The 22,018-nt window shown below is 42.5% G+C and overlaps 1 protein-coding gene across 1 annotated transcript; it reads left to right on the forward strand.

Moving 5' to 3' along the window:
- The first annotated feature begins 8,750 nt into the window (after window positions 1-8,750).
- Window positions 8,751-11,207, forward strand: LOC147618385 (uncharacterized). The gene is made up of 6 exons (XM_086775149.1): window positions 8,751-8,945; window positions 9,073-9,428; window positions 9,530-9,615; window positions 9,826-10,053; window positions 10,413-10,738; window positions 10,851-11,207. Exons 1-6 carry the CDS (start codon window positions 8,786-8,788, stop codon window positions 11,132-11,134), a joined length of 1,440 nt encoding a protein of 479 aa, XP_086631275.1. The 5' UTR covers window positions 8,751-8,785; the 3' UTR covers window positions 11,135-11,207.
- Window positions 11,208-22,018: the final 10,811 nt, after the last annotated feature.

Here is a 22,018-nt window from a genome sequence, read left to right on the forward strand (position 1 = left end):
TCCTTAGTTTATAGCAGGAGGGATCTCCACAATCTGTCAACATGACATAATCAAGAGATGGAACATAATGATCAGGAGGATGTGAAACATGTGTAGACATGGTGACCTTCATGAGGATATCTATATGGAGCAGCCACCAGAAGGATTTGTTGAGAAGAGAAAGGAAAAGTTGGTGTGCAAGTTAAAGAAGAGACTTTATGGCTTGAAACAGGCACCAAGAGAATGGTATCATAAGCTCCACTCATTTATGCTCTCTCAGGCTTACAAAAGGAGTGACACAGATCACTATCTCTATACAAAGCAAGCTCAGGATGGTAGTTTGCTAATTTTGATCCTTTATGTGGATGATATGCTAATTACCGGGAAGAACAGTGATGAAATTTCAGCCTTGAAGTCAAATTTACATGCACATTTTAACATGAAAGACTTAGGTGAGGCAAGTCACATACTTGGTATGCGTATTTTGTGAGACAAAGCTAAGAAATTGCTTGATTTGTCTCAGGCTAAGTACATCTCCAAGGTGCTCAAGCATTTCAATATGGAGAGGGGGAGGCATTGACTACTTCGTTGCCTCATTATGTGAAACTAATTTAGAATGATTTCCCAAAGTCTGATGAGGAGAAGGCTGAAATGGCAAAGGTGCCTTATTCATCTACTGTTGGGAGTTTGATGTATGCTATGGTTGCCACACATCCAGACATTGCTTTTGTTGTGGGAGTGGTTAGCAGATACATGTCAAACCCTAGCAAGAAACATTGGAGTGGAAGGGGTCATGAGATATCTAAATGGTACAAAAGACATGTGCATTTGCTTTGGAAGTCAAGGAACATGTGTAAGTGGTTACATGGATGCAAATTATGCAGGAGATTTAGACAAGAGAAGGTCCACTTCAGGCTATGTTTTCACATCCACTAGAGGTGCAGTTTCATGGCGATCTCGGTTACAAGATTGCATTACCATGTCTACTATTGAGGCGGATTATGTTGCAACACATCAGAGGCTTGCAAGGAATCTTTATGGCTTGCTCGTCTAGTGGGAGACGGGCATAAGAGTTGAGATGCCAGTGCTACATTGTGATAGTCAAAGTGCTATACAACTAGCAAAGAATCGAGTGCTTCATGCGAAGGCAAAGCATGTGGCTGTGAAGTTTCACTTCATTCGTGAGGTTTTGGAGGATAAGTGGATGTAGCTTGCCAAGGTTCACACGAGTGAACCCTATAGATCTTCTTACAAAGGGGCTTCCTTTAGAGCGGTTCGCACATTGTTAGACTTTGATGGGCATTCGGTAGATAATCTTTTTTACCATTTTTGTATATATATATATATATATATATATATATATATAGGCACCCCATTACTTAAAAGCCCATTGTGCCAGCCCTAAGGAAGTGGGTGGCCGGACACCATTCTTTGTAGCCTAACTAATAAGGACTCTATCAAACCCTAGTCACTCATTGTGACAAGGAGTCCACATCTTGTGTCTTCTTCTTCTTCTCCATCTCTGTGTTACTCCACACACACACACATGCTTTGTGCACACTCTTCAAAAAGTATGCATCCTTGACATCTTCATGACCCATGATAATCAAGTGCTCTCGTAAGTTGGAAAGGGTCCAAAGGTTGCTAACTTGAAGACTTCCCAAATTTCAAAAAGAAGAGAAGATGTCAGAAACCATCTTCTCCTTTACACATAAGATGGACCAAACATCGGGCTGTGGCCACTCCATGCTCACTAATGATTGCTTATCAACAACATTGATCTCACTATAACCATCCTTGGAGGTGGGCACCACATATGTGTGCGAGTAAAAGAAGATTCTACTTCGAAGTAGCATCAGAGGTGACATACCAGGAAGCATAATGGCACTCATGTTAGCATGAAGAGCTGTGAAGGTTCCAGTGAGACTTTTTATTGGTTGCTCCTTAATAGAGGTTGATAGAAATATATATGTACAAACATAAAAATCTCAAAATTAGAAGCATTATCATGTTCCACATATGCATACCTCATCATCACAAACAAGTAGAATTTTGTGTATAATGCCTACACAAAGAAGAAGCACCTACAATTGGATGGAAAGTCTCTTGGTGTTACATGCCTCAAATGCATTTGCGACATCGAATACACATGTTGAAAAATGGCTACTATACCATTCACCCTATGGTTCTTGAATCCAAGTAGTCTCCTTTTCCCAATGTTGGTCCAAGCTACCACAATTTTGTACACGATGGGTTCTAGTGGTTTGCAGGTTGCATGAACACCCAAGCACCTTTGTGGAACACCTGCGCAATGCATTCCCCATTAGAGTCTCTAGTATTTTGCAAGAAAACTGCTTCTATCTCATCCTTTGGCCTCCTAGGTGTAGAGGAGTTTGACATGGTTGTTGGTGGGCTATGGAAGTGGATGCCATAGGGCACAAAAGGATGTTTTAAATGGATGCCATAGGTGTTATAGCTATGGGGAGCTTTGAGGTTGAGAGAGTTTCAATAGATGCAATGGCCATGAGGAGTTTTTTGGGATGGCATGCTATGAAAGGTGTGGATGAAGGTGTTGGTGGCTATGGATGTGTATGCCATGCTAGGAGAGGATGTTTTAAATGGATGCCACAGGTGCTATAGCTATGGGGAGCTTGGAGGTTGAGAGAGTCCCAGTAGATGCAGCAGCCATGCGGAGCTTAGAGATGGAGTGTTGTGAAAGGTGGTGTGGATGAAGGGGGAGAGAGGTGGTTGGAAGAGCTTGAATAGGTGATGCAACCATGGAGAGCTTGAAGGTAGAGGACTGTGCAAGTGAAGATGAAGATGGGTGTTGCAGCCATGGAGAGCTTGGGGGGGAAGAGAGAGAGAGAGAGAGAGAATGGGTTTAGAGTAGAGAGTAACTATGGAGGAAGAATGGCTCGGAGAAGGGGATTTTGGTGAGAGAAAATGGGTTTTTGATAGGTTGGGGGGTGGTGGAGGGTGAAAAATGAGATTTTGAAAATTTTGAATTTTTAGGGTCTTTTGATGCATGTACTTGAGAAGTTTGTGTGTATTTGAGGGAAAGGAATAGTTAATGAGCCAAAAGTAGCTACCTCCTCCCCCCCTCCCCATCCCCTTCTCTATAGGGGGCAGCCATTATGAGGGGGACAAAGCTGCCCCCCACTCTTTAGAGAGTGTAGCTATGGCCACCACCCTCTTCCTATTGGTCCATGCATAATCACCCCTTATGCTAAAGGGCCATTATAGGATTCATATTTTTCCTAATGATTGGACAAGCTTTATGGGGATGAATATGAAGGTAAGATTGTTCCTTATAACCCTTCTCACAAGAGGCCTTTTGATGCAGCAAGCGAAGCATTCAGTGCTGGTCTCTAGAGGAGAAAAATTCATAAGTCGAACCCAGCTTTTATAACACCATTGCAATCATCTTCTATGATTCAAGCTGGTGTGTCAGATGAAAGCCTTTAGAAGCTTCTGATAGCACAAGAAGCTCTGGTGAGACCTCTTTTCTCTGTGTCACCATCACTTGTAAAGGAATTTGTTGATAAGTCAATGTCAGAAATGCCCACATCACCCTCTTTGACTACTAAGAAGGGCGTGAGGCTGAGAGTGGCTAAGTTACATGCATCACAGTCCCTAATGGGTACCACAAAACTCACTAAGGGAGCAAAGAAAATATCTATGGTGGAGGCTAAGTTAGCCTAGAATACAGTGGATACCTTCATGGCTCAACAAGTCAAGAATGTCAAGTATCTTCTACAGAAGCAGGAGGAGTATAAGAAAAAGATTCAGGAGCTCAACTCAAATCAGACATTAAGTCTGAAAGGGGTAGAGGAGATCAAGAGTGTGAAGGAGGAACTTTTGAAGTAGTAAGCTCCGATGGAGGAGTTGTGAGACAGCCCATCAGGAACATGTGCAGGCAATCCAAACAAAGATAGATGCTCGTGTGTAGATCACTAGATATGTAGTTGATTGACTCTCACAGAGATGAGATTGGCAATCAGTTCAGAGTTAGGCCAACTTGCAAAAGCTAATGTGGCTGTTACTATTGATATTACTCTATTGCTAAAGAGAGTTGCTGCATTGAAGAGAGTGGAGGACAAATTAAAGAGTATGGTGGATGAAGATGATATTGTTGATAGTTACTTTATTAATGATGCAGACCTGGATACTCTTAGATCAGAGTTGTACTCCACTGGCAATGACGTTTGGGATGGTATTACCAAGAGGATTAATAATACACTTCAGAATGAGCTGAAAAGATTGTTATATTTGAAACTCATTTCTCAGGAGAGTTAGAGGTATGGTGAGGGTGAGTAGATGGGGGTGTAGCGGTCGGGCAGGCAACATGGAGAGAGAGCCAATGGCCTTAGTGTAGATTGAGAAGGAACTTTAGTAAATCCTTAAAGTAAGCATTTAAGAAGAAAAGCCACATCGGTGGGTTTTATTTACTAATATCAGTCTACCCACATTTTGTAATATCCTGCCCATATATGTATGTGTACCCCATGCAACTTCCCATATTTTACATGGGTCTCATTTTGTAGTATCCTACCCATATATGTATGTGTACCCCATGCAACTTCCCATATTTTACATTGGTTTCATTTTTCAACCCTTGTAATTAAGGTTTTATGGTTTCAACTATGAATACATTTGTGGAAATTCTAATAAAGGCTTCAAATTTAAGCATTGGAGATTACTAATAAGGAAGTCACACAAAAATTGATTTTTAGGATAGTTATCATTGGCCAAAGGCCAATAGTCAAGTTGGAAAGGTGTTTTGTTGCCAAGACCTAGGTCATGGACTTGAACATTGCTAGCTACCCTAGTCTATAGTCAAGGAGAGATATGAGTGACTATGTGTTTGTGTGGGTGTGGATACACTTGCCCAATAATTGAAAAAGCCACAAAGCATCATCACTTTTTAAACAAGGTGGGAATCAATTCTCATGATGACTTGCTACTCATTGTTGAATTATTCATTTTATATTTTTTAATTGAAATAATTTTACTTTTTTAGCACACACAACATTTCTCTCTCTCTCTCTCTCTCTCTCTCTCATGAATTTCAAAACAAATATATAATGATAATCAATGATTTCTTTTGTCTTATAAATTAAATGGATTATAAAATTATTTTTCTATAAAGATTAAGTAGACTCTCTCTCTCCTACTATATATGTGTGTGTGTATGTACATGCGCATACACACACACACACACGCATTCATATAGAGAAAGAGAGAGCTACTATTAACTAATACAATGAACGATAAGAGAACCACTAATACACATAAATGCAAAGCACCTAGAGTACATGGTTGAAATGTAGGAAGCTTGCATTAATGTCTATTGACCTAATCTACAAAAGTTTAAACTTGCATTACTATCTCCAATTGAGTAGAATACAAAAGTTGGAGACTTTCACTAATACCCATGTACCTAAAATAAAAGAGGTGTAACTTGCATTACTATATAAAACATGGCCATGGCATGTATGGTGTTTCATGTGAAAGACCATGCATACATGAAACTTAGCAAAGTTTATTGTCAAAGCTTACTGTTACCTAGGGGGGTCAAAAGGTTTTAAGTTTTCGGAACTCATACAACTCCTCAGGATTGAAGTTTTTGAAACTCATACAACATTTGGGGTGTTGTGTGACACACATGCAATTAGAATATGTTACCAATGGCAATCTATGAAAATTACAAATTTATAGTATAAGTTTGAGGGGTGATAGATCCTTGCCATTGTCACGGGAACACTTCAATCAATTGAAGTGTAGCAAACCTTGGGGCTTGGACCACCAAATTTTGAAAACATAAATAGCCATACTTCAATTTTGGGCAAGTCTTTGCTTGGGTATACACATAACTAACATCATATATGATGATATATGTGACTCTTTGAATATTTTAGGTGTGCCAAATTTGAAGTCCTCCACTAAAGTTTAAGTAAGTTTTGACATTCATACAATGCATCATGATTTGAAGGTTTTGAAACTCATTAAAGACTTGGGGGCATTGTGTGACACAAATGAATTTGGAATATGTTACCAATGGTACTTCATAAAAATTTCAAATTTATCCTATAGAAAGTATTGAAATTTGAGGGACGGTATTTAAATTTAACAGGTGCTATGTGCTTGCCATTGCTAGGGGAACACTTCAGAGCAAGGTTCTCGGGAAAAGTCAAGTTCAGTTTAGCCTAGAACTTGTTCAACTTGGGTAAAATCCTTCTCAATTCTTAGTGAGTGCATTCAAAGTTTATTAATTTTAGATATATTTTTTAAATTTACATTATGAAAAGTTTAAATTTATACTATGGAAGGTAGTGAAATTGGGGAGAAGGTATTGACATTCAAGGGATGATTTGTCTTTGCCATTGCCAATGGAACACTTCAAAGATTAGAAGTGTGGGCTTGAGCAAACTTGGAGCTTGGACCACCATTTGAGAAGCTACATCTCTCGACGAGTCACTTGGTTCATGCCTATTGTCCTGGGGGCACTTGTGAGTTGGTCACATTTCAATTTTGGACATGAGTCACATGGCCTATTGTCCTTGGGCCACTTGTGAGTTGGTCACATTTCAATTTTGGACATGAGTCACATGACTCTTTTGCACGGGGTATTGACTCTTTGAGTACTTGAGGTGTTCCACAATTTGAAGTCCTGTGCTAAAGTTGAAGTGGTCACATCTTTTGCATGAGTCTTTGAGGCGTGCCAAAATTTGAAGTCCTCCGCTAGAGTTTAAGTGGGTATAGAAAAAAGTATGGTGAGTGGGTCAGAGCAGTGCTGGACAAAAAGCTTTTTCTTAAAGGCTTTGAAAAATAGAAGCGGTATTTTGTGTTAAATTTAGTGATTTTACCGGTAATATACATTAAAACTAATGAATTTCAGCGCTTAATGTAGGGGCATAGTCAATATTCAGCGGGTTTGTCTGAAATCCAGCCGGTAAATTACATGTACATGTCAGTCACGTCTAAGATGACTCGTTGCGTGCAAGTTGGTGCCCAAATGTGAAGTCCTGGCAGTGGTACGGGGCGGCCGTGTGAAAGCTGCTTGACGGCTAAGGCAGAGACTCAGTCAACGTCCAGAATGACTCGGAAATGGGGCACTGGCAGCCGTCAGCATAGCAGATTTCCATTTCAATTTGCTTTCACCTTGTCTCCACCTTTATCACAGCATTCCCACAGTCTTTTTCACTCGAGGATTTATCTGCACCATATCGATCCTATAAAACAAATCACCATCGTGAAAAGAAAATTAAGGACAAGAGGAGTCAACGATTTCGCTCTTCAAAAATCACGATCTTATTCAGCTTTTCGATCAAGTGAAATTTTTTAATGAAAAACTATACATATTGTTAATATTATTAATATGGTAGAACTTTTTTGAGGCTAACCTTCCCAAAACCGGTTAGGTAGTTGCCAAAACCTCGTGGGATACACGATTCCTCCAAGGGACACTAGTCAAGGAAATTGCTGAGAGTAAGCTCATGCACATCTAGGTTATCAATTATTTAGGGGCTCTTTCCATGCAATGCCATATTTGCATGTGGTTGTGGGCTCAATGCATCAAAGTTTGATGTGTCAAGCTAACAACCAAGCGATTCACACTTCTCGCTTATGTTGCAGTAGATAAAGGAGGCCATTGGTTGCAAACCTTCTCTACATGGACGCAACCCAGGTTTACTCAAATAACTAACTAGAACACACGCTCCCATGCTTCTAAAGGGAGGGCCAGGTAGAATGGACCTAGAAGGGGTCAAAAAACATCTAAAGAGGCACCGTATCCTCTAGGCTATTAATGTTGGACTCCCTTGTGTCTCCTCAAAGTCTGTCTAGCCCCTCTTTTACAACCTTTTGTTGCAAGTTTCCTTGTTACGGTGCTACATATAGCTACCTTGTCCCAACACTTCACATTCAGATGTGTGAGCACAAAAGCCTTTTTTGTAAAGGGTAGACGTAAGGGCCAAGCAGAAGAATTGCTTACCTTGTGGGATTTTAGTGGCTTTGAAAGTCAACCTTTTTTGTAAAAAAATAAAATTTAACCTGTGAAGTTCAGCCTAAGACTTTTGAGCTAGAGCTCTTAATGTGGTTCACTAGTTCTGAAAAAATGTAAGGCTTTTATTTGACATTGCTTCTCTTATTTACGAGCAACAGTGGAATAACATTACAATTGCGTCTATCACACAGTAGTACACTCGCGTTTGTCTATCGTGTGATCACATCTTGGATTTGAAGACCATTTTGGGCCGCTTAGCAATATTAGGTGTCAATAAGTACCTGGATTTCTTCTATTAAAAAAACTGGCATTAAGGAAAGAATACCTAGAGACCCCCTTTATCCCACAAAGCAAGGGCGCGATTACAAGGAGGTGAAAAACATTCGAGGTGTTCGAGCTCACATCTAGGATTTGACATCCGAATTCTTTTACAACTGAGCTATCACCAACAATGTGAAGGGTCATCCCCCAACATGTATCTCTATAGGAAAGTGTATTGACAATTCACATATATATAAGTGTATGCATGACATAGATACATTTTCATATATCTCTATATGAAACGTCATATGTATTCAGGATTCTAAGAGTGTATGTATGGCATAGATACAACGTACACATATTCACAATGTGGGGGGTACGTGGGATGTTGGAAAAATCCAGGAAATCTCTCCTCTCTACAATGGGCAGTGTCTGATGATATTAGGCACGTGGCCACTTGGAGTGGACTATAAAAGAAGAAGCCGGGCAATCGAGGAGCTACCAGCTCTTATAGCATTAACATACATAATACATATTATTATGGCTCTGCAGTTGTCCACGATGAGCTTGCGGCTATCCCCAGCGAACTACCCGCACTTCCGTCAACCATGGTGCGCTCCTGTAAAAGCTATACCTGCTATACGAGCCGTCGCTAGCCATGTCGGTGCTTCCCCTCTTCAAACTGATAGCGCTGCCAATGGTATAACTTGATTCTAGCTTAGGTTTTGACGTTGTACTATGTGCTCGCTTTGAGACTTAATCAGATTTACAATTAAATTTCTGCCTTCTAACGGAATTAACCATGCTGCTTGGATGATCATCCGTAGGTGGCCTGCATGGCGGCGGCGGCGGGGAAGCATTTTGGAAAAAGATACCCATGTTCGCCAACGTGGAAGATGTGGATTTTCTCGACTATCGCTGGCAAGTGAGCAATTCCATGCGAAGCAAAGATGAAGCCTTGGCGTTTCTGGAGAACGTGCTCCCGAGCGACAGCGCCTTTCGACAAGACGTAATGGCCGGCATAGAGATGGCCCCTATGAGCATCTCTCTCACGCCCTATGTGTTGTCTTGCATTGATTGGACCAACGCCCTCAACGACCCCATTCGCAAGCAATTCCTTCCACTGGCCTCTACTTGGCAACAAGACCATCCCATGGCATTACGAGATACATTATCCGAGGAAGTACGCTTTCAATCTCTGATCCTTCCTTGACTCATACCCCCAAAACGGCACCATGTATACTTTACTCACCATTTCTTTTTTCGTTTTCTGCCCATCCTCAGCTCCAAAGCCCCGTGCCTGGCCTTATACATCGTTACCCGGACAAAGCTGCACTTGTATCTACTACTGTCTGTCCGATATATTGCAGGTATTCTCTCTTGTCCACCTTTCCATTGCTCTAGGATATGGTTTTGATTAATACCAACATTAGAATGCTAACAATATTATACCTCTAAAAACCTGCGCAGCTTAACAGTTAAACAAGTAGTATTTTGTATAAACTCTTTGAAAATTGCAATATCCATGAATCTAAATCTACAAACCTGATATCCAAAGCTACATTGTTTTTGTGTCGTAGATTTTGCTACAGAAGCTATATTGTTGGGAGTGAAACCAGCACACTTAAAAAGCAAAGTTTTGGAAAGTCTAACCGCGAACGTTGGAAAGAGGCATTTGAGTATCTCAAGACACAACCTCAAATTCAAGACTTGACAATTTCAGGGGGCGATATGTTTTTCCTTTCAACCGATGACATCGAGTACATCGGCACAACTCTCTTGTCGATGCCTCACATCCGCCGCTTTAGGTGAAACACAACATCTGCAAATCTAGAAATTGATAATTATAATAGGCTCTTCAAGCAGTTAAATAAAATGGGTTACGTAAATGTTATCAAAAGAATGGCAGGTAAGCGTAATTAAGCTCAAGTTCAATGTGTATGCTTGGGATATAAAAGGATTTAATTGGAAGTCTAAAATGTATATAGATTTATTGAACTTGTGCAAAACCACATGTAAGGATGCTTTTTGAACTACCTTTTATGTTAAATTGGGGATTTCTAATATTGTTCATACCCTTAGTATGTGTAAGAACTTGATCGCTTTTGATGAACTCATCTTCCTTAATTGAAGAATGGGTATGTATTTTTTATTTCTTGAATTCTAGGTTTGGAACAAGGGGTCTGACGGCAGCACCAATGCGAGTACTAAATGACCACACATGGAGAGAGGTTATTTGTAATTTGGTGGCAAAAGGAAGAGAACAAGGAAAGCATGTGGCCCTTCACCTTCACTTCAATCACCCGAATGAAATAACATGGATTACAGAATTAGCGGCTTTAAAATTGTATCAACATGGGGTGACATTAAGAAACCAAAGCGTTGTATTGCGAGGTGTTAATGACTCAGTGGAGACAATGTCTGCCCTTATAAAGAAGTTATCTTACAATAACATCCATCCATATTATGTATACCAAGGCGAGATGGTTAAAGGTATTTCTCCTCCCTCTAACCTACCTATGTTTTTCATCAACTAAGTCTGTACATTTCTCCCATGCATGCATCACACCATCATAGATTAAAGATGTTATTTTTGATGTTGAAGGGGTGGAAGATTTACGGACACCATTATCCACAATAATAAACTTAGAGAAACAAGTGCAAGGAGTTACTGCTGGATTTAATGTTCCAAAATTCATCTTGGATCTACCATTGGAAGGAGGAAAGCAACTTGCAAACCACTATGAGATGTATGATCCTGTGAAAGGAATAGCTATTTATAAGTCTCCTGTGGGAAACAAAGAAATTATGTATTGTGACCCTCTTCATGCACTGTCTCCAGACATACAGAAAGATTGGCTAAATGGTAGCCTTGCCATGGGATTATAAGATACAAAGATTATGAATAACTACATATCTATGGAAACTTTCATCTCAAGAATAAAGTCATTTGATTTCCTGACTAACTTCTCGATGGGTCCAATATGTAAACATACCTATGGTATGCTCTTGGATGGAGTTATTAAATAACCCCTTTTTATATTTGGAGATTTTGTGAAAGAAAGCACTTTGCATAATAATGATTTGATTGGAAATGAAATTTCTATCGTTATATTTTTATTTTGTGAAAGGAAACACTTTGCATAATAATGATTTGATTGGAAATGAAATTTCTATTGTTATATTTTTCAACTCTTTCTGGCACTTCTTCTCTTCCATCCCATTAGAAAGCAAAAATTTTATTAATCATTATGCTACTATTGTTTGGAATCTTGGCACCAATAGCTCTCTCTCTCTCTCTCTCTCTCTCTCTCTCTCTCTCTCTTTGTCTCTTTCAAATGTGAACACTAACTGTCTTTCTTTCATCTCAATCAGCAGAGATCCTTTTAGGATCATAATGACAAAAAGCACTATGCAAAAATTACTCTCTTGTCAGCACTATGAGAGCATCTAGATGTGAATTTAAAGGGTGTGAAGAGTGTGTGGGAGCGTGCGTGCGTGCGTGTGTGTGTGTCTGTGGAGTAGTATAAAAATGGAGAAGAAGAAGAAGACACAAGATGTGAACTCCTTGTCATAATGAGTGACTAGGGTTCGAGAGTCCTTATTAGTTATAGAAAACATTGGTGTCCAGCCACCCACTTACTTAGGGTTGGCACAATGGGCTTTACCACCCCAACAACCTCCCACTTAAAGGCCAATGTGCCTTTAAGTAATGGGTGCCTATATATATATATATATACAAAAATGGTAGAAATGATTATCTATCAAGATGAATGCCCATCAAAGTTCGACAATGTGCGAACTGCTCTATGAAGAAAGCCCGTTTGTAAGAAGATCTATAGGGTTTTCACTGGTGTGAACCTTGACAAGTTGCATCTGCTTATCCTCCAACACCTCACGAATGAAGTGATACTTCACAGCCACATGCTTTGTCTTCTCATGAAGCACTAGATTCTTTGCTAGCTATATAGAACTTTGACTATCACAATGTAGCACTGGCATCTCAACACTTATGCTCAAGTCTCCCATTAGACGAGCAAGCCATAAAGCTTCCTTGTAAGCCTCTGATGCTGCAACATACTCAGCCTTAGTAGTAGACATGGTAAGGCAATCTTGTAACCAAGATCACCATGAAACTGCACCTCCAGTGAATGTGAAAATATAGCCCAAAGTGGACCTTCTCTTGTCCAAATCTCCTGCATAATCCACATCTGTGTATCCACTTACACACATGTTCCTTGACTTCCAAAGCAAATGCACGTCCTTTGTACCATTAAAATATCTCATGACCCCTTTCACTGAAGTCTAACTCCCAATGTTTCTTGCCAGTGTTTGACATGTATCTACTAACCACTCCCACTGCAAAAGCAATGTCTAGATATGTGGTTATCATAGCAAACATCAAGCTCTCAACAACAGACGAATAAGGCACCTTTGCCATTTCAACCTTCTCCTCTCATCAGACTTTGGGTAATCATTTGGACTTAGTTTCACATATGGAGGCAATGGAGTACTCAATGCCTTCCCCCTCTCCATATTGAAACGCTTGAGCACTTTGGAGATATACTTAGATTGAGACAAATAAAGCAATCTCTTATCTTTATCTCTCGCAGAATGTGCATACCAAGTATATGGCTTGCCTCACGTAAGCCTTTCATGTGAAAATGTGCATGTAATTTTGACTGCAAGGCTGAAATTTCATCATTGTTCTTCCCGAAAAGTAGCATATCATCCACATAAAGGATTAAGATCAGCAAACTACCATCCTGAGTTTGCTTTTTGTATAGAGATAGTGATTTGCGTCACTCCCTTCTTAAGCTTGAGAGAGCATAAATGAGTGGAACTTATGATACCAGTCCCTTGGTGCTGCCTGTTTCAAACCATAAAGGCTCTTCTTTAACTTGCACACCAAGTTCTCCTTGCCCTTCTAAACAAACCCTTCTTGCTACTGCATATAGATATCCTCATGAAGGTCACCATGCAAGAATGTTGTCTTAACATCCATTTGGAGAAGTTCCATGTCCTCTTTGGCAACCAACCCAAGAACACACCGTAGAGTAGTCATCTTGACAATTGGAGAAAAGATCTCATCAAAGTCAATACCTTGTTGTTGCTTAAAGTCTTTAGCAAAAAGTCTTGCCTTGTACTTTGGCTTGCCGTCATCATGCATAACCTTCTTCTTGTAGACCCATTTGCATATGGTGATACTTGCTTATCCTTAGGCAACTTCACCAAATCCTAGGTCTTATTCTTATAAGTAGCAAGTCCATTTCCGATTGCATAGCTTTCTCCCACTTCTTTCGATCATCCATTTGCATGGCCTCTTTATAGGCAGGAGGGCTCTTTACAATCCATCAACATGACATAGTCAAGCGATGGAACATAACGATCAGGAAGATGTGAAACACATGTAGACCTCCTTAACACAGGTTGAGCCTGAACTGCCTGCTGTTCCACTCCATCACCTTGCACTTTAGGAGAGATGCATCAACAACAATAGGTGCTAGCTATCTTACTATTTGTCCATCTTCTTGGAACACAACTCTCCTAATCTCCAGTGTAGGTATAGGCTTCTTATGCATCTTATCTTCATTGAAATACACATCATTCCTATGGATAACCTTTCTAGCCTTAGGATCCCATAGAAGATATCCCATCTCACCGAAATCACCATATCCAACAAATATGCAATTTCAAGTCTTTGGTGCTAACTTGTCCCTAAACTCCCAAGGTACATGATGGTAGAATGCCTCATAGGCCAAAGACCCTAAGATGCTTGTAAGGTGGCTTTCCTGTGACCAAAGCTCTTCTAGAACGTTTTGAAATATAGCACTATTTGGAGATCTATTGATAAGATGAACAGTTGTAGCAGGAGAGGTAAAGGCAACTTGCTGGTGCTCTAGGGCTTGGTGGCCCAGGGGTGGAGCCACCCCCAAGGGGAGCCTGACCACGTAGGAGGCCAGGCCCCCTGGCGAGCCACCCGTGGGCCACCAGGCCCCAAGGGAGGCATACTTACATACATGCATACATACATACATACTTACATACTTATATACACACATACATACATACATACATACATACTTACGGGTGAAAGCATGTATGGGTGGTAGTACCAAAAAGGAGTGTCTTGGACACTCCTTTTAGCCACCCCTTTGGGATGAGAAAGAGGCTTAAATTTGAAATAGAGGCGGGCTTGAAAATGCAACTGAGCATTCATTAAGGGAATGGCGTGCCCATTAAACGCTTCTAAATATTCTCTCTCCTCCACTCTTTACTCGTCCTGCAATCCATTGGCCTGCCGTGACTCTCTCTCTCTCTCACTCTCTCTCACTCTCCGCCTCTCTCTCTCTCTCTGCCATAGCCTTTGCTTCCCGCCTACACAAAAGGGCCTCTCTTCCCGCCTGAGTGCAAGCTGTATTCATCTGTACTATCCCTCTCCCTCTCTCTCCATGAAGACTACAGTTGTGCTTTAATGGTCTTCTTTGCAATAACCTCAGCCTCCTAGCTCCCTCATAACTACTTTAATGGTCTTCTTTGCAATAACCTCAGCCTCCTAGCTCCCTCATAACTGCTTTAATGGTCTTCTTTGCAATAACCTCAGCCTCCTAGCTCCCTCATAACTGGCTCCACATGGAGTCTCATAGTGTATATAATGGCAATACAGGCTCCGTAAATATTCCCCCATTGTCTATCACACAACACATCCCGAGAGAACTTTTGCCAGGTCTTCGAAACTACTGGGTTGTTGCAAAGAAGAGGGAACAAAGAAGCATTGAGAAGCATTAGGACTTGTTTGGGGTCTTCTTGGGCCCTTTTATTTGGACACTTAGTGAAATGCTTAAAATGCTAATCAAGCTTTGACCAAGCTAGTGGCCTAGGCCTGAAAATGCATTTTTCCTTTTCTACAAAAAAGAAAATAGGCCAAAAGGTGATCTAATCATTAGATCTTCTATCCTTGGGAAGGAATATGGACCTAACTGCCTTTTTGTCTTGTAGTGAAGTACCTTTCACAATTTTCGTCACTTTGTTCCCTCCCTTTTTGGAGGTGCTACAGATCCCACTCTCTCTCTACACTCTCTCTCTAAAACGCGTTTAGGGTGTTTTACTTGGGTAAGGGCTTCTTTTTCTCTCTCTAGGAGCCATGGCCTGCAGATCTGGACCTCCTACTCCATCATCCTCTCCACCAGCTCTCATGGAAGAGCTCACCATCCCCTCTTGTGAAGGTACAGATCTACACATCCTTGCAAGCTGAAGCTCTCCATCTCCATCACTAGCAAGCTCTCCATATCTATCATCCTCTCCACCAGCTCTCATGGAAGAGCTCACCATCCCCTCCTATGAAGGTACAGATCTACACATCCTTGCAAGCTGAAGCTCTCCATCTCCATCACTAGCAAGCTCTCCATATCTATCTCCTCAAGGCCTCCATTTCTCTCTCTAGGAGCCATGGCCTGCAGATCTGGACCTCCTACTCCATCATCCTCTCCACCAGCTCTCATGGAAGAGCTCACCATCCCCTCTTGTGAAGGTACAGATCTACACATCCTTGCAAGCTGAAGCTCTCCATCTCCATCACTAGCAAGCTCTCCATATCTATCATCCTCTCCACCAGCTCTCATGGAAGAGCTCACCATCCCCTCCTATGAAGGTACAGATCTACACATCCTTGCAAGCTGAAGCTCTCCATCTCCATCACTAGCAAGCTCTCCATATCTATCTCCTCAAGGCCTCCATTTCCATCTCTATATCCATCTGCATCTCCTCCACCTCCATCTCCATCACCATCTCCATCTTCATCCCTCCATCACCATCCACATTTCCATCCTCCACCTCCATCCTCCATCTCCATCATCTCCATCACCATCCACATTTCCGTCTCTGTATCCATCTACATCTCCATCTCCATCACCATCCACATTTCCATCTCTGTATCCATCTACATCTCCATCTCCATTTGCTAGGTACAATGGCTCTATGGGACATCACCAACAAGCAATCAAAGTTTCGCTTGCACGTGGACTTAGACGAGGAGTATGCCACAATGCGAAGTAATCGAACGAAGGGATGTATTCCTGCTGAGGTGCTACGACTTCAAGGTGCAAAAGCCATTGATCTTTGGACTGATGGAAGCATTTATCCCCTTGATCCACAGACTGGTGCACCTCCCCCTTTTCGTATAATATCATGCAGGTCGTACGCTTCTTGGGTGATGGTTATAATGGTTTCTTAGGGTACTGTCAGAGGCTCTATTCTTTGTACTTGCAGGAACTCTCAAATCAAAATCATCTCAGGAAGCTTCTAAAATTATGCAAGGCAGAAAAGGAAGAATGTGCGTCAACTTTCATGGCCACAAAGGAACATATGCTAGCTCGAGTCAAGGATCTAGAGAAGGAGGATGCAGAGCAGAAGATGAAGCTTGATGAAGGTGTGGAAAGCAGGGATTGAGCTATAGAGAACTATCTCCATCTTTGAAACTCAACTCGGAACCTTCGCCGACGTGTCGATCATTTCACTCACCTCCCCGTGGGATATAATGCAAGGCAGCGAAAGCGCAAGCCTCTGAGTCTTCTTTCCAAAGATGGGGGGGCTCGCAAGCGACGTGTGCATCAAAACAAGGTAATCACAGCTTCAAAACTAGCATTACATTCCTTTTTCATATAGTTATGTCATTGACTATGAACTATGTGATGTCCAGGGAATGTGCTAAAGCAATATTAGGTTGTTCCAATACTAAGGAGTCTATCCTTGAACACATTATTCCAGAGCAGAAAGTAATCAATATGATAACCAATCCAGTAAATGGTGCGTTGCGTGATAGGATTCAAAAGTATTTTCTCAAGGAATTCGAGCAGATTGTCAGTCCCGTTGACATGCTCACTGTGTGCGACACAGCAGGTATCAGTGATAAGGGATACAGGGCTTTGTATACTTGCATCACAGCACGTCTACGAGGCAAAGGAATGACACGATCTATACTTCCAACACCATACAATATAGTTATGGCAAGGAAGTCAGCAAACAACAATATTGCCGACTTGCTAGGCGGCTACAGATGGGTGGATGGTAGCATGCCAATGTCAAATTGAAAAGATTTTGCTTACAACAAGTTTAACAATGTTTACGTCGAGGTGGAGGCGCTTCAACGAGCTATGATTCAGTTTTATGATATGACATTAGAGGGGACGGATGGAAAGGCTATATTTGTTCTCAAATTGGATGAATGTCAGGTTGTAAAGGGCCAAAGGGTGGAACGTACAAGTCTGACACTCATGAGCAGAGCATTGAAGCGAAAGAGCTTAGACGGCGAAGATGAAACAGGTGATGCGGAGAATAACTTGCACACAAAGCGACGCAAGCAAGACTACTTTGGAGTGCAGTCTGAGAAGAACATATGGTGGCAGGCGGCATGGACCCTTCCACACGAGGACCATGACAGTCTGAGGTGGTACTTCACCCGTACAGGTATTCAAGGAGTGATACACAGGCAATCAAATGGTGAAGTCTGGCATGTGCCTGGCACTGGTCACTTTGAAATAGAGTGGCACCTTGGTGGTGATCTCAAGACCCTCAAATGCATGTTGGGAACTAAAAGCGGTGCTAACACTTTGTTTCCATGCATCTTTTGTTGTCATCCAAGGATGCCAAGTGTCGCAGTGGGGAAGGCCAAACAAGCAACCAAGGTGAAAGGTCGTAAGCAGGCAAGTGCAAAGGGCTCAAATCAATTACAAAAAGGGAAGGGTATGCACGTCTGGCTCAATGGAATTATGAGCTGCAATCAAAGCAAGGCACCATCTCGCGCAGAGGAGGATGCTACTTGGAACCCTATTCTTTCAATTCCACTGTCGCGAGTACATGTGTGTACCTTGCACGCAAGACTTAGAATTCTGGACAAATTGTTGATGCTCCACATCAATTATGCTTGGAACATGGAGCCAGAGTCACGGCGAGAACAGGGCATCGAAGAGCTTGAAGTTGTTTTATCATCCGTGGGGCTTCACGCAGGTGCTGTCACCCTCTCTAAGGATCGCAAAAACCCATCAAGTACCCAAGATAACCCTAATAAGATATGTATGGGTGGTGCAAAAGCAAGACACCTGCTCTCAAACTATGGTGAGGCTCAAAGCCATACACATTTTGAATTATGGAAGAAGATTTATGATGTAACAACCTATCGAGGCAATGAGGCGACACTAGGATTGAAGCGTGCACATGTGTGGGAAGCTTGTGATGAGATGATGAGGCTTCTTGAGCGCCCGTATCTTGATGAAGCAGAGATAGCTACATTCCAGGCTTCGATTGACAGATTCACAGAAGAAATGATCGATGCTTGGGGGGAAACTCATATAACACACTACATGCATATTCTCTATGCGCACAGTTCCTTCTTTCTAGATGAATATGGGTCTCTTGCACTCTAGAGCAACCAAGGCATGGAACGATCACATTACCAAGCCAAGGCGGCCTATTTTAAGAACACGTGTCATGGCGGTGGCAAGGTTCGGAGCAATGCGTTTCAGGAAATGTTCAATTGGTTTTACCGTGCACTTACTGGGAGAAAGGCCCAAAAGCGAGTCGAAAATTTGTCTTTGAGGCGCAAAATCATGAAGGTGGTAGGTGCAAGGCGAAAGAGAAGGGTGCAATGCGTCAATGGCACGTGAAAGAGCGAGGCAATGGCACAGTGGTCGACTAAGAAATGGCCGCGTGTGGTTACCCACCCAATAATTCTTGTTCGCCACTTTTTGGCGCGTCCATTGTAAATTGACTTTTTTGTAATTTTGGCCCCCTATAAATATCAGTGAGTTTTATAGTCATTTTTGAAAGTATTGACTTGTGAGCTCTCTCTCTTCCTCTCCCCTTGACTCTCTCTCTCTCTCTCTCTCTCTCTCTCGCTCGTGCACTAATATCTCACGCACATGGAGCCCCCAAATGATCCTCCCTCCAATACGCAGGATGACATTTTCAAAGACCTTGGGCCCTTACCGGTGGCACATAGAACTGAAATCCCAAACATTTACCCACAAGCCCAAATGGATCTGGAAGCTGAGCATGTGAGGCTTGAGCGAGAGGCCCAAGAAGCCCAAGAACGCCAAGAAGCGGAGAGATTACACAAAGAAGCAGAGGACATGGAGGCAGCTGAGAGAGCAAGAAAAGAAGCTGAAGAGACCGTCAGAACACAGGAGGAGGACGAGGCAGCAAAGAAAGCACAGGAGGATGAGGCTGCCAAGAAGGCGGAAGAAGACGAGGCAGTTAGGAAGGCAGAGGCAGATAAGAAGGCTGTAGAAGAAGCTCAGGCCGCCGCAAGCAACAAGAGAAGATTAGCATTCTTTGCTGCAGAGGAGGATTGGCTTAATAGAAAAGCTCACGGATTTGTTGCTGACCTGCGAATGGCCGGATACGAAGATGACACAATTTTGGAAGCGGCTATACAAAGTCTTCGAGCAAAATATACAAAGAGGAGAAATGAAGACACAGTAGAAAGGGAGCACCTGCCGAGTAATAGGATTCTCAATGCAATGCTAGACAGAGTCTTGGCTCGTGCACTTGGTAAAGGAAAGAGAAAACTCTCAGCTGAGGAAGTAGAAAATAAGAGACAGAAGCTTGAACAAGAAGCCAGGGCAGCAAACACACGGAGGCTTCGTGAGGAAAAAGAAAGGAAAGATGAAGAGGAGCGAGTAAGGAAGGAGGCAGAGCAGAGAGTAGCTCAGAAGACTCCATCTGCAAAGGCAAAGAAAACTCCAACACCTGCAAAGGCTAAGAAGGGAAAAACCATTCCTAAACGCACAGAACCCCCTTCCGATAACTTCCAAGAGCAGCGATAAAAATTCAAAAATGACACGCCAGCTTGGACTCGCCACGCGCAAGCACCACCGCCCTCAACAACGCAGAAGAAGCAAAGGTGGAGACCAAGGACAGTTGCCCTTAGAGAAATTCGCAAATATCAGAAGATCTGCACACCAATTATTCCGAAGGCACCTTTTGGGCGTCTCGTCAAAGAGATTATCCACGACCAGCGCCGGGATGTCAATCGTGTGCAAGCGGCGGCACTAGGCACTCTGCAACAAGGTGCCGAGAATATTTTGGTTTCGCTTTTCCAAGACGCGGTTTTGTGCATGGTGCATGCAAAACGTGTCACTTTGAAGCCATCCTAGCTAGGCGTATCCGTGGAGAGGACGCTCTCTTTCACTAGATAGGGGAAGCCTTTGTAATGCAACAAATCCGTGTTTTGTAATCTCAATTTGATTAATGAAAAACCATGTCTATTTTCAAAAAAGTTATTTTCTATTGCAAGTGATTGTCGTCTTGTTAAGGTAATTGTAGTCTTTTGCATGTAATTGTTGTCGCTACGTACATTCGACCTCATGTGAACGCTCGTCTACCACCACCCGTCCAACTTTGGCTCGACTCGATGGGCCGATTTCTCCTACGTATGGCCCCAAAAGGGTAGATCAGCTGTGCGGGGTGCGCCGAGGCCGACGGGGGGGGCCGGTGGTCGCACCGTGGAACCTGTGTGCCACGGAGCGACTTTTGCTTGTTTGACCTGGGTACAGTCATAGGAGTCTTCATCCCTAGAATGAGCATTGATTTGGAAGCTTGGTGTACAGGTTGATATCGGCATTCATGCAGAGGTAGGCTAGGTCATTTGGACGAGAGGTGTTGTCGAGGTTCATAGGTACTTGCTCAGTTGCACGATGGGAATAGGATGCATGGCAGGTGTACACGTTCATTGGGTATAGGTAGGTACCAGTGGAGCAGATGATTGACATCAGATTGTGCTTTGGTATGATGAGTTGTGGATGGTTGGTTCCACATGGACACATGACTGGTTGGTTGGGGGCTTGCCAGCTGGGGGTGTCAGGATTCGGTAAGAGAGATTTCTTCAGCTCAATGGCATAGTTAACACCAAAGAGCTTAGGGGATGTTGCCATGTGATTGGGTGACTCATCAAACAGGCAAAAGTCGCTCCGTGGCACACAGGTTCCACAGCGCGACCACCGGCCCCCCCCGTTGGCCCCGGCGCACCCCGCACAGCTGATCTACCCTTTTGGGGCCATACGCAGGAGAAATCGGCCCGTCGAGTCGAGCCAAAGTCGGACGGGTGGTGGCAGACGAGCGTTCACAAAAATTGATTGAAACATCATGACAGGACACGACAACAACATATAAACACATCAAGAACATAAAACTTAAAATCAGCTCGAAAAACATCTTGATGTCATTAATTGTTTGATTTTCACAAAAGGCAAATGAGTACATTGGATCTAGCCAACTCGCTTGATGAGCTTGGTGAAAGCCTCGTGGGTGAGAGTCTTTACTGATGGTTTGTAACCAATGCGTTCGGCTATCTCTTTGGCATCAGTGATGCCTTGTCCAAGGCTAAGGCCACAAAATCCTAGGAAAGACCCTGCAATTTTATCACCAAAGCTATAGATAGTTGCTTCCCTATTTACAAGAATACATTTATGGGCATTTTGGGCTATAGGGGCTTCAGACAGGATGGCGCTTAGGGCTCTGCACTTCAAAAATTCAGCTTGCGCATCATTTGAAAAGTCGTTGTGAATCACGCGAAGCATCTCGGCATTGAAGCTCGAGATGTAGTGCCATAGCGCAGCATCTTTCCCCTCCACCTCCTTTCGTGCTCCGCCCTTTCGGCTTGCGAACCAGTCCATTTCTCTTGCGGTCTACAAAGTAGATAGAAGAATGAGTTGCCTTCAAAAAATTACAAAATAAGAGGGAAGAAATTGGGTGTACTACCTTAGTGGCATCATCATG

The sequence above is a fragment of the Cibotium barometz genome, chromosome 35 (assembly GCF_041138505.1).
Source record: "Cibotium barometz isolate CiBa-2024 chromosome 35, ASM4113850v1, whole genome shotgun sequence".
Taxonomy (NCBI): domain Eukaryota; kingdom Viridiplantae; phylum Streptophyta; class Polypodiopsida; order Cyatheales; family Cibotiaceae; genus Cibotium; species Cibotium barometz.

Excerpts from the sequence above, each read along its gene's own strand:
- LOC147618385 (XM_086775149.1), top strand. The coding sequence starts at position 8,786 with ATGGCTCTGCAGTTGTCCACGATGAGCTTGCGGCTATCCCCAGCGAAC. Across the intron at positions 8,946-9,072 it reads AACTGATAGCGCTGCCAATG|GTGGCCTGCATGGCGGCGGC; the intron begins GTATAACTTGAT and ends GATCATCCGTAG. Across the intron at positions 10,054-10,412 it reads CCTCACATCCGCCGCTTTAG|GTTTGGAACAAGGGGTCTGA; the intron begins GTGAAACACAAC and ends CTTGAATTCTAG.